We start from the raw sequence: 16,554 nt of genomic DNA, 5'->3' as shown, positions 1-16,554 counted from the left end.
GTTAAGTCTGAAATTTGAAGTTAAACAAGTTGCTTTGCACTTCAGAATGGCAAAATAGGACCTGTATGCACCAAGGACATGAGCCTGGCTGCTCTTCTCTTCCTGCCCACCTTTCTGTTGTAGAGGAACGTCATTTGGCAGCCCCACTTGATGGCTGGATCTCCTGCAGTGTGCCGTAAGCAGGGCTCTCTCACCCACAGTGTCGCACTGGCTGACATCTGCCCCAGGCTGCTTCTCCTTTTCTTTATGCCACAGTGTTTATACATACCACCTGCCTTCCTTACTAGATGGAGGAGTCTCAGGGTTGTTTTTTTTTTCCCTTACGTTTGATCCTGGTGTCATGGAAAGTTACTGTGCTTATTATTTTAGGCTAGAGTAATTCAATGGTGCCATTTCGGGGAAAAATCAGCTAAATGCTTCCTCCAGAAAAATGAGTTTTTCATAGCTTGTCCCTTTTATTTTGTTAAATCATGAAAGTTCATAACTCTGCCTTCCAGTTATGGGGACTTGATGTTCAGTATCCCTCAGTGTTTACTCTGTGCCTACATGGAAAGCAAGCTGCATGTAAATGCTAAGAAAACTATAGGTAAATTCAAGGATTTACTTACCCCTGAACAGTCTCCAGCACTAGAGTGAGACATTAAACATATTTTTTTTAAAACTGGAAGTGTTTCCTTTGCCCTCTGCCTTGAATGTCATTGGAGGCTTTAAATTATATTGCCAAAGTTTGGGACCAGATCTAGTAAGATGTGTCCAAGTTCTGAGATGTGATAGAAATGCTGCTGTACTGCAAAGGTTGCTGGTGGGCATCTGTGTCAGGCGCTGTGGAAATAATTGCTAAGGGCAGACTGGTATTATCTGGAATAATAAATATAAGCAAAACAAAAAAAAAGCAACACCCCCAAAACCCAACAAAACAAAATAAACAAAAAAAAAAACCAACCAAACCCCAAAAAGCAATTACTTTGGTTCAGGTTTGTCACAAAATGAAAGAAGGAGCTTGAGGATTGCCACTTGGATATGTGGTGAAGTATGGATTTTAACAGTGGCATCAGTCGGGTCATTGACTGTAGTTCAGTATCATACCAGAGAGCACATGACTACTTAAAAAAAAAGCCCCCCAAACAAACATAAAGTTCATCACCCCCCACCCATACTCCAGCAAAGTTTGAATTAAACTCACCTAGAGGTTTATTGGCCACTGAAGGGTTTTTAGAGGCTGTGCAGTGCAGCCAGTCCTGACCTCAGTGTCCATGTGGATGGTACAGAGGACTTGGTTTGCTTTAAAAGGAGCAGGTTCTTTAGTGTCACTCATAACCTGAGGAAACACGGGTAAGTGACTGTTGGCTGCAGCAGCATATCCTGTTTCATGCAAAAAAAGAAAATGTTTCTGTTTTGAGCTTTAGTGTGCGTGGTGTTATTCTGGTGGAGAGTGCGTTATGTGGTGTTTGACTCTGGTTTCTTTCTTGTTTTCCATTTAAGTGAGTGTATTTTCGTTCTCAGTATGTTTTTTTCTGGTTGCTACTTCTGCTTCTGCAGCCCCTTTGGAATCACTGGGGTTGGGAGCTGGTCCTACCTCCCTTTCAGCTTCTGTTCTTTTCCTTTTCCCTTGTATCTAGTGACAATTGGCTTGGCAGCCTGCTAGAAAATAATAATACATACTTTTTTGGCTAGGGAAAATGACCTTCCGTGCAGTTAATGCTAGATTCTGCCTTTTTTTTCTCCTGGAAAAGTAGTTTGAATTTTCTCTGTTGGCAGCAAGCGGAGTTGATCACACCTCAGCAAATGCTGTCATTCCCACTCTGGTGGGATTGTGGAATATCTGAACAGTCTTTCAAGAGTCCTTGCTTTGTGTTGCTGTGGTTGGTGTGGTGGCCAGCTGTAGTCAGAGCACCATGAAAAGCCTAAACCAAGAAGCGAGTACTGCTTAGGTTTGTTGTCTGGGTTTTTTTTCCCTGTGCCCCAGTGTGAAGTTGTGTGTAATGACTTTCTAGCAGCAGGGTTTCTAAGACATGCTTGTCTTTTCTTTACATTGTCGCATAGTAAGTATAAAGGAATTTGGTTTACACATCTATGTTGTGCTCTAATACATACTTAGATGTGAAGCTCATAATTTCCATGGCTCAGAGATCCTCTCCTGACTATTTTATATTGTATAAATGTATATAAATTTTATAGACATACATACTTATAAATTTAGAGCAAATACTTAAAAATAAATTCTGTAGCCCATTTTTAATAGCAGTTTGCCAGCTAACCCATACCTAAGGGAGAAGCCCTGGTGACCAAACTACAACCAGCAGTCCTGGGAGGCAAGAGAGCTCATGCTGACAGATGCAGTCCTGCCTTCTGTGTTGAGCTAACAGTACCACCAGTAGTTCTTGCTGGACAAAAGGGTCTGGGGAGTGAGGTTTGTTAATTTACATGCAGGATAGAAAATGAGAACTGTGCTGTAGTACCCTGTCCAGGCAGTGTTGAGTGGGACAAGGAGTATGCTTGGCTGTTGTGAGGAGAAGGCTAATATATGTCTGTGGAAAAGCTAATTCTTTAAGTGAAATAAAATTAGATTAAAGAAATCATTAAAATTCTGTGATGAATTCTTTGTAATAGCTGTGGAGTAATGCCTGGCCGCACAATTAGGTGTGAAATGTCCCAGAGGCAGAGGAGGGTTTGAATGGCATTGCACAAGATCTGGGTTAGATGTTGTTCTGGATAGAGCAATGAAAAAGAGATTGTAATAATAGATACAGACACAGCACTGAAATGAGTGTGTAAAAACAGAGAAGCGCTAGAAAGAGTTATGAATACCAGAATCCCAGACTGGTTTGGGTTGGAAGGGACCTTAAAGCTCATCCAGCTCCAACCCCTGCCACGGGCAGGGACACCTTCCACTAGAGCAGCTTGCTCCAAGCCCCTGTGTCCAACCTGGCCTCGAACACTGCCAGGGATGGGGCAGCCACAGCTTCTCTGGGCACCCTGTGCCAGCGCCTCAGCACCCTCACAGGGAAGAGCTTCTGCCTAAGAGCTCATCTCAGTCTCCCCTCGGGCAGGTTAAAGCCATTCCCCTTGGCCTGTCCCTACATCCCTTGTCCCAAGCCCCTCTCCAGGTTTCCTGCAGCCCCTTTAGGCACTGGAGCTGCTCTCAGGTCTCCCCTTCAGGAGCCTTCTCTTCTCCAGGCTGCCCCAGCCCAGCTCTCTCAGCCTGGCTCCAGAGCAGAGCTGCTCCAGCCCTCGCAGCATCTCCATGGCCTCCTCTGGGCTCTCTCCAACAGCTCCACGTCCCTCCTGTGCTGCTGCCCCAGAGCTGGATCAGGGCTGCAGGGGGGTTCTCCCCAGAGCACAGCAGAGGGGCAGGATCCCCTCCCTGAGTTGCTGCTCACGCTCTGGGGGTGCAGCCCAGCACACGGGGGGGTTCTGGGCTCAAGCGCACACTGAAGCCGGGTCACAGGGAGCTTCTTTTCAGTCAGCACCCCCAAGTCCTTCTCCTCAGGGCTGTTCTCAGCCCAGTCTCCACCTGAATGACCAGTGAAATCTCATTCCCCTCTACAGGCAATAGTGAAGTAGTCAGTGGTCAGACAAATACCCTTAATTTCAATGAAGACTGTGCAGCTAGCTCCACTTGTGGCTCTCCCACATGGGAGTGCGGCATGGCTGTATGTGGGGAGCTCACTTCTAGGAGCACTGCTTAGTGGTATGACAGGCCTTTGGTCTGGTTTTGAGAAGAGCAGAAAAAGAGCCAAAAACTGGTTTCTCAACAGTATGTAAGTTCTGAATCAGATGATGAGCGGCATAAGGTATGTGCTGGTGCCTGTAAAGTGTAGCCTTGGATTACTTGGACTAGCATGCAGGAACTTGCGTTAAAAGCAAGTTAAAGGTGTGAAGTCTTGATGTAAGTTTATGGAAGATACTATGGCAGTGATGTTTAGTAGTGCCCCTTGGGACGCTATGGAAATGTCTGTTAAAAGACACATCCTCAGTGAAGGCATTTAAAAGTAGAACAGGATAAAAGTACAGTAAATCTCAAAATCCCAAGTCCTGCTACTGCAGGTCTGCGGAAGCTGCTCCTAGTGCTTTGTATGCACAGATCTGTTTATTTTAGCTATTTGGTTCTTTCTGTGAAAGATCTCTTTTTTCTTTCCAGAGATACTTCTGTGGTGTTGTATGTGTGTTAAACTGAATTTACCAGGTTCCTCTCAGGCCTCCTCAGACTAAACAACCTGGGGTGCTTTGCAGGCTGTGTGGACCTCTCGCGATGACACAGACCAGTTGCCCTCCTGCAGCTCCCAAGGAATGGTGCTTGCCCTGAAATGAAGCGTTTCAGTTGAAAACTCTACATTTTGTTTCTTCCTCGATGGTTTCCCATGGTCGGATTCTGCTGGGAGAGCAGGAAGAGGAGGGAAGCGTGGAAAATTTTCAGGCCTTCTGATGGAAACCTTTTAACCAGCCTCCTGAATTGCATTTATTGTCACTTCTGTGGCTGTTTCATAGAGACTTAGCGCCTTTACCTTCAGAAAGCTATCTAGATAACCCAGGCTAACCCTTCTGGGAGGTTACATATGGTTGTACCAGAGCCCTTCATTCCCCAGAGGGGCTGGGAAGCAGCCTGAGAGTTTGAGTGCTGAGAAGTGACATTTTCTGGTTTGTTTTCTTTCTGTGCCATGTTACTGCTGTTACTGGCTGTTCTTGCATATAATGCTAGACCAAGCAGAAGGCTTTCTAAAGAGATCCACATTTCTTTTCTGCTTCAGAGAGATTCGAGCTTCCAAGCCATCCACATCCTATATGTTGCATTTCAGACATGTGTGAAACATAAAACTAGAGAACGTTTTTCTGCAGACTCGCTGCAGTCTCCTGCAACTTGTTCTCAGTAAAGCTCCTCCGCCTGCTTTTGCCACATTTCTGTTCTTTGAGTCACCCAACCACACTGATGGTCGGAAGTGGGATGGGGGGGTCAGTTCCTGTGAGCATGGCATTTTAAGCCATGAAATGAGAGCTGCAGCGTGAGCTGGTCACCCTTATTTTTAGTTGTCTTACAGCTTGAGCAAATGAGAAAAAAAGTGGGGGTCTCTGCTCAAACACAAGTAAGTAATACATCTCTCTTTTGATCTAGACTTACAGTCCGTGCTGGATTCTCACTCGCTTTTGAACATAGATGTTTTCCTGGTTCTGTCTTGTTTCTTAAAGGTGTCATTCTTTTTATTGAAGTTGACATTTTGGAATGACAGAAAAATAGTTGTCAGGTGAAGTAACATGGTTACACTGTCACTGTCATTGAGGTGGGTTTGACAGGAGGGCATGTGTGCAGCCCCGGCATGCGCTGCTTTACACTCCTCAGGGGGTTTACAGGCCATGGGCACGAGGAAGAGGTGAGGTTTTTAAGTGGATTGGAGGAAAACACTGGCGTTAATGAAGCAGCATAAGAGGGAAAAGAAGGGTATGGAACCACAGACTGATTTGGTTGGAAGGGACCTTAAAGCTCATCCAGCTTCAAACCCTGCCACAGGCAGGGACACCTTCCACTAGAGCAGTTTGCTCCAAGCCCCTGTGTCCAACCTGGCCTTGAACACTGCCAGGGATGGGCTGCTTCTCTGGGCAACCTGTATGCCTGGTGGCAGGATGGGAAAGGCTTTGCCCCTGTTTTGTTCAGCAGGAGGGGGTTAGGCGCTAGTCCAGTGCAGGGCATCGTGGAATTGGAGAGATGAGGAAAAACAGAGGTTCCAGAGCTTTTGGTCCTGGACCACTGGGAATAGTGTTGAGTGGTTTATAACTGATTGTAACAAGCATGATTGATGGCTTTTTGCCATTGCTAGAGCTGGCTCCATGGGATAATTTCATTGCAGTATATGACAGGTGAGGCTGTGGGCACTGGGTTTCCCTACAGTGTAGTGAGTTCTGTAGCTTCTTGAAAGATGTCCTTACTTAGATGTGTCTGCAGAACAGCCTGAGCATGAAGGACAGAGCATTATACTACTCACCATATTCCTGCTGACGCAAGGAAGGCATAATCAGCACCTTTTATTTTGTGTCAGAGTTCCTCTTAGCAGTTTGTTTTTTTCTTTGAATACAGACATCAGCTGTGACCTTGAAGCCCTTTGCTTTCTACGGAAGTAGGTTTCCGCTGCAAGAACAGGCTTTCCCTCCTGAAAGGCTTTTACTAAGGAGGAAGAGATGAAGGAAGAGAGAACTTCACTGTCAGTGACAGCATTAGGGAACTCTCAAGTGGATGTTTCAGTTGAAAAGACAGGAATGCTTGAGCTGGACATAATGAAGCCTGTTGACAGAGATTAGAGGTACATGGTATATGCTTGGTTTATAGCCAGACTTTGAGAAGAGCTACATTCCTGATAAGATGACTGTTAAGATGGTTAGGCAAGGAACAGCTTTTGAAATAGCTCTACCTGTCAACAGCTGAGGGGTTTGTTGTTATTTTAAAATCTGGTCAACATGTTTAGTTGTCCAGATTCCTGTTAGCTGCAAAAATGTCTTTTACCATTACACAGATTGTAGTCCATTTGTCTTTGTGCGTTTTCCTGCAGGCAAGTTTTTAATCAGACTGGTTATGATTGCTTATCCCTTTAATGTGTGTGATGCATATTATGGAACAGCATTAGAAATGGAGACAGCATTACTGGATGCATTTGTGGATCCAACAGCCAGTTTCACTTTCAGATGCTTGAAGATGCACTTTAGATGCTTAGAGAATTCTAATGTCTTCCCATGCTTAGAATGGGACTTGGGTCGCATTACACAGCCTTTTGGAGCTGTTGACTTCGCTGATGTAGCAGAGAGCCTAAATCAGCAAAGAATTAGGAAACTGGAAGCTCCCAGAGCTGTGGGTCACAGCAGTGGGTGATAGCAGTGATGGCAGGAGTAGGAAAGCCCTTCCACTGGTTGGTGACTCAGTGTTTTCTCTTCCCTCCAGATGGCAGGGAAAGTTGCCCAAGGAGGAGCAGGGGCTCCATGGCTTAGGGTCACGCTGCCTGTGGGGAGCTGGAAGCCCTGGGCAGAGCCTTCCCTCTCCTGGGGTCCAGATTTGGGTATGGCAGAGGGCTTGAGAATTGCCCCTGGACAAACCTCCCTTGAGCGGGCATTCAAAGTCATATCCATGGAATCACAGAATCAACTGTTTTGGAAAGACCTCTAAGCTCATCCAGTCCAACTGTTCCCCAGCACTGCCAAGGCCACCACTACCCCATGGCACTGAGGGCCTCATCTACACACTGTGTGAACACTTGCAGGGATGGTGATGACTTCCCTGGGCAGCCTGTTCCAATGCCTGAGCACCTTCTTGGTGAAGAAATTCTTCCTAATATCCAATCTAAACCTTCCCTCCATCACTCTAGATGGGAGGAGAAATCCCCCAGCGATACTAATTCTTGGTGAAAGCAAACTTCACAAGTAGGTGTTGTTTATCAATGTCTTTCCAGCATGTCTAGTCTGCAGAGCCTTTTTCTGTTGGTCCAGTATTTATCCTCCCCATTACTCCTTACTCCTTGCACATTCTCCATACCTCATGGAGGGGTAGGAGGTGGGCTTGCCAGATGAGGTATGAGCTTACTTCCTTTTGACAGCAGAACACTGCAGAACTCTCTTCCTCTAAAAGAGAGCTGGGTGAGAGCTCCTTCTGTCGCAGCAGCAAACATAGGATGTGCCATACAGATAGCTTGTCTTAACATTACAGGTTCTTGCTGCTGTCATAGGCCTCAAAGGTATTTTTTATTTTAAACTGGGGTTATTTTTGAAGGCTGCTAACTGGGGCCTAGGTGCCAGGCATAAGATCTGAATCTGGCTTGTGCGTGGGGAAAAAAGCCTGAGAAAGCCTGACATTCAGCATCTTGGGTTCTACTGGTCTCTTTACTGTTACATTCAGTGGAACACCCCAGATCCTTATATTTTATCTTAGTCCAATAGAAAAACGTTATCATGGACTCTCAGAGTGGTTTGGGTTGGAAGGGACCTTAAAGCTCATACAGTTCCAACCCCAGCCATGGGCAGGGACACCTTCCACTAGAGCCTTAAATACATACTATTTTATTAATAGTGCAAAAGCATATCTCTGGAAAACACTGTCTTTTCCATTTTCTGCTTGGATTGGTTTTGGACAGAGAAATTGTAAGCAGTGTTACTCATGTGAGTATATATGCTAAAACACATTAGAGACACAAGGACTGCACTTAGCAAAGGCGAGTTTCACAGCAAAGTGTAAGATGTTTGGAAGTGCTTGCTCAGGCTGTTAAAGCGCTGCCAGATGTGTGTGCTTGGAGGTGCTGGCATGTCCATGTCTGGGCAGGTGGTGACTTTCTGTCTGGAGCTGTCACAGATAACCAGGGATCAGATGTGAAGTCAGCATCAGCCAGGGTCTCTGGGAATAACAGTCTATTGGCAGTAGCTTTTTATAAGGTTTGGACAGAAATAATCACTTTTTATCAATTTGCCCATACCAGTGCACATCCCAAGTGCTTCCATGGTAATTATGGCTAATCTGGTCTAGGGAAGGTTCGCACAATCCAGCACTGGATCGGACTGCAAAGAGGAGGTGATTTCTACCTTGGGTCCTGCAGGTAAGCACAGGAAGGCAGTTGATGGGGGTCCCATCGCCTCTGGAAGTGTCTGGGAGAGCCACAGACATTTGGGGGTGGCTCTGTGGGCTATGCCTGGATCTTGTTTATGTTTTCCCTCTCCTCCATTCCCAGGAGCACCCTGGAGTGTGCCCAGCAGACAGTGGGTTTTGCTTTCAGAGAATTCCCTGTGAAATAATCCAGTAAATCTTGTTCTCACAAATAATAAAGCACTTGAAAAAACATGTAAGGAAAGTGGATTTTTGTCTTGTGTGCAAAAAGCACCCCCTGGGGCCCCATCAGAGATGAATAGAGAGAGCCAGCCTGGCTTCAATTGAATAAAAAAGAATGAAAGCCACTTCTGTGGTTTCACCCATGCATATTTGTCTTGATTTAGAGCCAACACTACATTTGGTATTTAAGGACACATTTGGTGGCTTTCCAAGTTCCTCTTCTTTCCAACTACTTACCAATTTCATTTTCTTCTCTGTGCCCACGTATTCTTTGCATCAATAAATGCATAGATTGGGTGTGGGCAGTAGGTGAGCAGTGATATATTTTCAGCAGTAACGTGGATATGCAATGTGTAAGATGAGACAAAATACTGAGGTTTTAGATGTTTTGTTTTGGTGGTGATTTTTTTTTTGTTGTTGATTTGTTTTTGGGTTGTTGGTTGGGGTTTTTTTGTGGATTTTGTTTTTGGGGGGTGGGGTTGGGGTGTGTTTTTTTTTCCCATTAGTATCAGGTCTTGTTTAATGGGAAGTAGCATAAGGCTTTGCTAAGTATTTAACTGCAGATGCCTCTGACCACTAGTCCTTGAGCATTAGGCACCAAGTTCAGAGCTTGTTTTGGGCAAGATGGATGTGTTTGTTGAGTGCATACTTCTGGAGGGTTTCATGCCTTGATTGTTTGATAAGTTTATGCAGTAGAAGAGAAAAACTTCTATGTGGATTCATCAAATATGCATCAAAGTGCTCTACTTCTCAGTAGTGTAAGCAGGTTGTAAGAGCTTTTACTACAGAGATAAAAGAGGTGTCTGGTGGTGCCATGCACTTGAAAGCAAGCAAGCGAGCACAAGCTCTTATTTTTATCACTAAGAAAGATGGTCGGACCTGCTTTCTCAACAGTGAATCTTGGTAGGAAAAAGAAAAGAACTGGATTTCAATTCCTTTTGAAACTTTACAAAATGGTACCAACCATATAGTCCTTTTTGTGGCATTGGTTGAAGACGAACAGGGAATGTTAGGGCAACCAGTACCTTAACCCAAGTCAGCATAAGAGTAGCTGGGCTCAGTTTAGGATGCCCAGCTGAAGATACCCCTGGGTTGTGGAACCCGAGGACAGAGACAATGCATCCGTGGTCAAACAGCATAGCATGGTTAGAGATGACTTCTGATCTCTCCTATAGCTGTTGGAGGTACAGAGATTTGTCCACTGAAGATCTGGATCGTTAAAGTAATTTTTAGGAATATACAGCATTGCCAGCTTGTCTTCCAGACACAGGCACTGGTGAATACCTGCTTAAACACTGAGCTCTCTTTTCTGCCCTTTTCATTTTCTTGAATTAGAGCTTTTCCCTTAAGCTCGATTTTAATTTCTAGCTGTGTTGAGCTACTGTTAATAAGGAGAAAGTCTTGGTTGTTCCCCTGAAAAGTCATCCTGCTGCAGCACTGCTCTTGTTGTTGCTGTCAGAGGGATATCTTGATACTCAGAGCTGAGGCATCTGCATAAGCTCTTCCTATGATGATGTGTTTGCAATAATCTATTAATCTGCTCTAATAATCTGCTTCCATTTTCACTACCTTTCCCTGATAAGTGAGATTATTTTGAATAAAGCCTAGTACTTATAAATTCCTGGTTTCAGCTGGAAGGATATTATAATAGCTGGTCTCAAATCTGCTGAAAAGCAGATTTTGTGCTAGAAATGCTAATGAAGCTTCAACAGCAGCACCTGTCAGCCATACCGAGGGGTTCCAGGGTTGTATATTTGGGTGGCAGACATCAGTAAATACACTTGTGCCAACTGACTTGATTTTTGTCAGCAAAATTGACTGTACTGTTAAAAAAACAAAAATGTCTATCTCTGTGGGAGTTTGTGCATTTTAAGCCTTCAACTCATCTCCCCAGGCTGGCTGGATGGCTCAGAGGTTTTATTCGGAAGGTCACATCCTTATTTAATACTATTAGTATAAACTCAGGATAATTTAGCTGATGCGGATGGAGGTACTACTTGTCAGTTCAGTTTTTTGATCTTCATATAAACCTTGCCAAGAGTAGGTTGCATTTGTGAAGCTAATGCCATGTTCTTGAACACATCACAGGAGGGCAAACATTGGTGTTTCACATTTAGACGAATCCTTTCTAGAGGATGCAGGTTATTTCAGCTAGTCTGCTTTAAAATGGGAATATGGAAAGAATGTTTGCCATTTTTTCATGAATTAGCATTCAAATTTGTACATTTGGTATGTTTTGCATTTCTCAATACTGCTGGAAGCATATTTATTACTGTGTTCCATTGCAGCAGTTTTAAACCACAGTCCTTTTTACACTCTTTTTTTACCTTCTTATGACATACTAGAAAAGCTGTAGGCTTGCCACAAATCCAGAAAATCCCAAACCAAATAAAACAATGCAGCATCCACTGTGTGAAAGTGGATATATGGGTTTATTTCCACATTTGCCACACAAATGAATCAAGAATGTTAAATTAAAACACAAACAAACATATTAATCACTTCTTTCTCTATTTTGCCACTGCATTATATCTTAATGGCATCTTCCAAAACAGAGCCTTTTGAAAGAATATTAGTATTTTATTAAAGAAGAAATAATCAATAGCAGTAAAGTGCAGATTGAATGATTACATATCTTGAAGGAATGGTTATTATACCATTCTCCTCACGCAGACATGTTTGTAATTCACCATAACTTAGTTGTATGTTCCTAAATAACATGATATTCTATGTGGAGGCACTTGTGTTTCTGTTTGGTTGGAGAAATCCTTTTGAAATGTTTTTTATATTCTATATTTACTCTTTTATTTTGTGTGTCCTTACTAAAGAAGTAATTAATTAACTGGGGATTTGATTACCAAAACTCTATCTGTCTTATCAGTCAGCCAATTTGATTATCATCAGCTAGATGATTGTTAAGGCTGGATATATTGGTTGTAATAACCTGGAAGCTCACCCTTCTCCTATTCCCCTCCCTTTCCTCAGGAGATCAGATGACTGATATGCTTCTAAAAGTAGCACAATTTTTCTTCAGGATTAATAGAACAAAATAAGTACTTTTTTCTCCTCCTTCCTTCAGGTTGCCCTTGCTCTCCTTTTCAAATCAAATGTCACATTGACTCAAATCCGGTGTTGGAAGCATGTGGGGAACTGCAGCACATCAGCCCGGCGCAATGTCTCCATCAAACTGGAAGGAAGCCCAAAACCAAAACTCCACTGGCCAAAATGCATCCTCTGCAGAAACCCCAAGGCAAGTGGCTTTGTCCTTCTAGCAACTGTACAAGCTTCCATTGCACTTGAAGTGTCGTATTTTTAAAATGAATTGGTTTTATTTTAGGTCACAGCAAAATCATTATTTTTGTGTTGGAAGGTTCAAGTGCAGCTGGTAGTGTTTGATTACCTTCATTTTTTCCTATGTTAGATAACCTCTTAGGGAAATCTTCAAGAAGAAATTGATTCAGGAGTAACAGATTACTTAGCTGGTCGATTTATATTTCCTGTGTTGTTGTTATACCTCATGCAACTGTAAAGTGTAAGTTTAATTTAGCAATATCATTTCCATTCTTTAATAATTTTTAAGTATTTAGGTAAGAATAGCTTATTGTTAAAAATTGCTCTGTTTTCCATTTACTGTCAGAACTGTGCATAGCAGCAGGAAATATCTAAATGGAACAAATGCATTTTGAAAATGAGGAATAGAAGCTAAATCAGTCACATGCAAGGGTAGCATGTGTGCTGTGGTGATAGCGCAGACCTGCCAGACTCATAGCCAAGTAGATGGCAATCCCAAAGCATGGTAGAAGAGAAATCAGGAAGATAATCTATCTTGTCTGCAGGCAGGTCTTCTGTTCTCCCCAGCTTTTCTTCCCTAAAACTTGGGAATGCTAAAAAAAGACTGCAGTAAATTTCTTGAAAGAGGATAATTTTTTTCATGTTTCTCCATCAGTGAAATGACATGTGGTCTTACTTTGTCATGTCAGTTGGTCAAGTGCCTCCCCTGCCACCACACTCTTGTATTGGTTAAAATACTGTATAAAATGGGTGCTTGCCTTAAGGGAATTATAGATGCAGAAAGCATATAGTTCGAGGTGTTTGGAACAAAGGAGAGTGATCCCAAAGGATGTTCTGAGTTCATAAACCAAATATTATATAAGAAGCATGTCCATGTGATAGTTGGTCTTTGTCACATGAGAAGAAAAGATATTTTGGTCACTGCTGTAAAAGTTGTGGAAGAAAAAACAGGATTCCTAGTGAAAACTCCCATGAGAGACTGTCATGTAGTACCGAATTCTGGAAAATCGTACCACATACTGGTGTCTGACACTGAACCAGGTTAACCAAAGTGACAAATCCACGTTACAAGTCTTGGTCATGGATGTGCCAGTCATCTTCCCGAAAGACACTTCTTTGTCATCAACTCTAAGTAATAATTTATTTTTTCACTTCTTTATAACAAAGCTACTTTTCAAAAGTATCTGCAGTTAGCTTACATCTGACAGGAGAGGACAGGACATATGATGCTTTACAAGGAAGGGAAGATGGTACAATTTTTTTTTCTGTTAACTTTTATTGACTTTGAAAAGGCTTTACTTCCCTGTAGAGTTTGTTGATCTCCTGTTACTGTATGAGTTGTATACCCAGTAAACAAATGAGAACACTTAAAACACTTAATGCCTCTCCAGAAAAATGAAATTGTCAAAATAATAATGCTAATAATAATAAAAAAGTTGGCTTTTATTGAATTAACTGTATTGAAGTTGACATTTTTCCTGTAAACCATCCTTACTTCTTCTCAGTGTCTGTGTACATTGCCTTGCAGCAATAGAATTATACAATCATAGAATAATTAGGGTTCTATGAGGAAAGGACAATGGGCAGGGATGCCTCACCCTAGACCATGTCACCCAAGGCTCTGTCCAACCTGGCCTTGAACACTGCCAGGGATGGAGCATTTACCACTTCTTTGGGTAACCTGTGCTAGTTCAGTGAAGAACTTCTTCCTTGTATTTAACCTGAATTTCCCCTATTTCAGTTTAAGCCCATTCCCTCTTGTCCTATCACTACAGTCCCTGATGAGGAGTCCCTCTCCAGTATCCTTATAGGCCCCCTTCAGGTACTGGGAGCTGCTCTGAGGTCTCCATGCAGCTTCTCTTCTCCAGGCTGAACAGCCCCAACCTTCTCAGCCTATCTTCATACAGAGGTGCTCCAGCCCCCTGATCATCCTCGTGGTCTCCTCTGGACTTGTTCCAACAGTTCCATGTCTTTTTTATGCTGAGGACACCAGAACTGCACACAATGCTCCAGGTGAGGTCTCACAAGAGCAGAGTAGAGGGGCAGGATCACCTCCTTTGACCTGCTGGTCACACTCCTTTTGATGCAGCCCGGCACATGGTTGGCTTCTGGGCTCACGCGCACACTGAAGCTGGCTCGTGTTCAGTTTCTCATCAGCCAACACTCTTAAGTCCTTCTCTGCTGGGCTGCTCTGAAGCACTTCTCTGCCCAACCTGTAGCTGTGCCTGGGATTGCTATTTCTCCTGTTTTTTGTTGGTATTTTTATGCAACAACCTTTCTTCCCAGGGCTTTCTCTCTAGAGCTGTATGGATGCCTCATTAAGGCCTGTTTCCATGCTGGCATCACCTGAGTAGAGCAGCTCTCTACCCCCACCCAAGGTTGTGCCTTTGGGTTGCTTATTCTTCTTACGAGTGTGTTCACTTGTGAGGGAATAACCCTTCATAATCTCCTTCATCATGTATGTTTTTTAAGGCCTTTTCTTGTCAGGGGACCATAACTTAAGCAAGTGAATTTGCAAGTAAGTCACCACTTGAATTTCTCTGTATTAGGTCCTCCCAGCTTTCTCAGTGAGTCATGACAGACCCACCACCACTGAGTTGATTGATGGGAATGCCACCGTCAAGTCACCAATAAATGCGCATTACTGTAGAGGAGGCACTTGGGAGAGAAATTCATGGCCAGGGGGCTGAAGTAATGCAAAAGTCAAGATGCTGGTTTGGCAGTGAGGAAAGGGGCCTAATTCTCTGCTGTTTTACAGCCCCAGGCTGTACCTTCTCCCACGTATTTAACCTTGTCTTTTTTTAATTCTGTCCCTCTTCTTCTCATTGTTTCACTTGCTTCTTCTGCAACAGAGCTTTTGTGTCTTGGTTTCTGCCTCCTCCAAATAGCTGTAGACTGCTATCAGAAAATCATAGAATGGTTTTGGTTGGAAGGGACCTTCAAAGCTCATCTAGTCCAGCCCCCTGCCATGGGCAGGGACATCTTCAACTAGATCAGGTTGCTCAGAAACACATCCAACCTGGCCTTCATTGTCTCCAGGAATGAAGAAGGACTGGGGAAATACCATTCCAGCGCATGGCTTCAGCCTTCAGGCACCACCTGAAGTGTGCTACATAATACTAATATCTCTTCCATGCAGCTGGCTTGCTTCCTTTCTCCACCAGTTTACTTGTCTGTGTGTAGAACAGGCACTGGAAGCCGCATCCAAGGCTGTGCTGTTTTGAGGCTGGGACCTGCAGCAAGAAAATAGCAGCTTTGGTTCCTGCATGGGCTGATGTGTGGAAGGTGGCTTCAGAGCATGGGCAGGAGGGCTTCCTGGGCTCCCACACTGGGTCCTGGATCCCCACCTAAAACAGCACCTACTTTTTTTCCAGGGCTGACTGCATTTAGTACTGATGAGCTCATCTGATGTGGTTTGCTTTTAGTGTGCAAGTCTTTCATTCACTCTTTTGTAGCAGTCTAAAATGGTTTTGAGTTTAAAAGTGTGTGTTGGGATGTGTAAATTCTGAATGTAGGCTTTTTGTGCCAGCTCTGCAGTAGATATCTTGTGTGGTTGAATTTTGCTTCATAAGTCATGCTTGATAGGCTTTGCCTCAGTGCTCAAAATTATTTCATTAAATAAAAATTCAGAGCTAATAGAAGTGTTTTCCTCCTTACTTTTTGTCCAGTGTGGAGTGTGCTGTCTTGGGTGACTCAGGTGAAGTCCACTAGCAGGAAAGACATAAAATGTTCTCCTGGACAGCAGTGACACCCATTGCCATTAGTGTAAATGCTTTGGCAGTGAACTTCTGGGTGTTGTGGACCAGTCTGAAACTATGAAGGGCATGACAGGGGATGTGAGGCAGGTTCTGTCCTGTCTGCCTGCTGCTGTTATGCCCCTTCTGTAAAGAGCCTAGAGCTTGCTTTGCTGGCTAGATGAGCCAGATGGCTGCATGGATACTTTTTTTAGGTTTGGTTTTGTTTTTACAAGGAAGTGTGGCTGGGCTCTCACTGCTCATGCAGTGTGTGAGTGAAAACCCAGTGACTCAAGCATAGGGCTCCACCATTCCATTCATACACAAGATTATTTCCTTTTCCTGCTCAGCTGTTATTCCTGTATAAGGTTTTATGGTGGTGGTTTCAAAATTGAACTATTAACACCTTTATTTTAAGACAGGAATTCCGGCTGGTTTTGGAGACGGGGTTAATAAGACCTTTTTATAGGAAGTGTCTCATTTGGTACTGAAATAAATTCAGTAATGTAGGTAGTTTAAAGCAGACCTTTACTTGGAGCAAAAACACTCTTTGAGCAGTCCTTTATCACAGATTTCAGACAATGACCATCCATGGCAGCTCCTGATCTGCTGGAGCAGGGAAGACATCTGGACTGGTGCTGGAGCTCAGAACAGATGCAGAGCCTTCTGCAGGGTAGGGACAACAGCAGTTGGCTTTTTGGGTACATAGGCCTCCATTTATCCTCCTACAGAAAGTAA

At 43.6% G+C, this 16,554-nt stretch overlaps 1 protein-coding gene across 9 annotated transcripts in view; it reads left to right on the top strand.

Annotated features, from left to right (window-relative positions):
• FGD3 (FYVE, RhoGEF and PH domain containing 3) overlaps positions 1–16,554 on the top strand; it is a 120,328-nt gene that overhangs the window by 53,527 nt on the left and 50,247 nt on the right. For 8 of the 9 annotated variants that reach the window (XR_009746873.1, XM_061473057.1, XM_061473055.1 and 5 more), the window contains exon 2: positions 11,871–12,041. Coding sequence is in view for 8 of the 9 variants with exons in the window: in XM_061473057.1 (XP_061329041.1) it covers positions 11,871–12,041 (171 nt within the window). In the remaining variant the exon portion in view is untranslated. Of the gene's footprint in view, positions 1–4,959; positions 5,082–11,870; positions 12,042–16,554 lie in introns of those variants that run through there. The other variant, XM_061473059.1, reaches the window with a different exon arrangement.

The sequence above is a fragment of the Pezoporus flaviventris genome, unplaced genomic scaffold (genome assembly GCF_033815535.1).
Source record: "Pezoporus flaviventris isolate CSIRO_AGI_PZ_B2104156 unplaced genomic scaffold, CSIRO_AGI_Pfla_v1 ptg000073l, whole genome shotgun sequence".
Lineage (NCBI taxonomy): Eukaryota > Metazoa > Chordata > Aves > Psittaciformes > Psittacidae > Pezoporus > Pezoporus flaviventris.
Note: the sequence above shows the minus strand (reverse complement) of the source record. Positions and strands in the feature narration are given on the sequence as shown.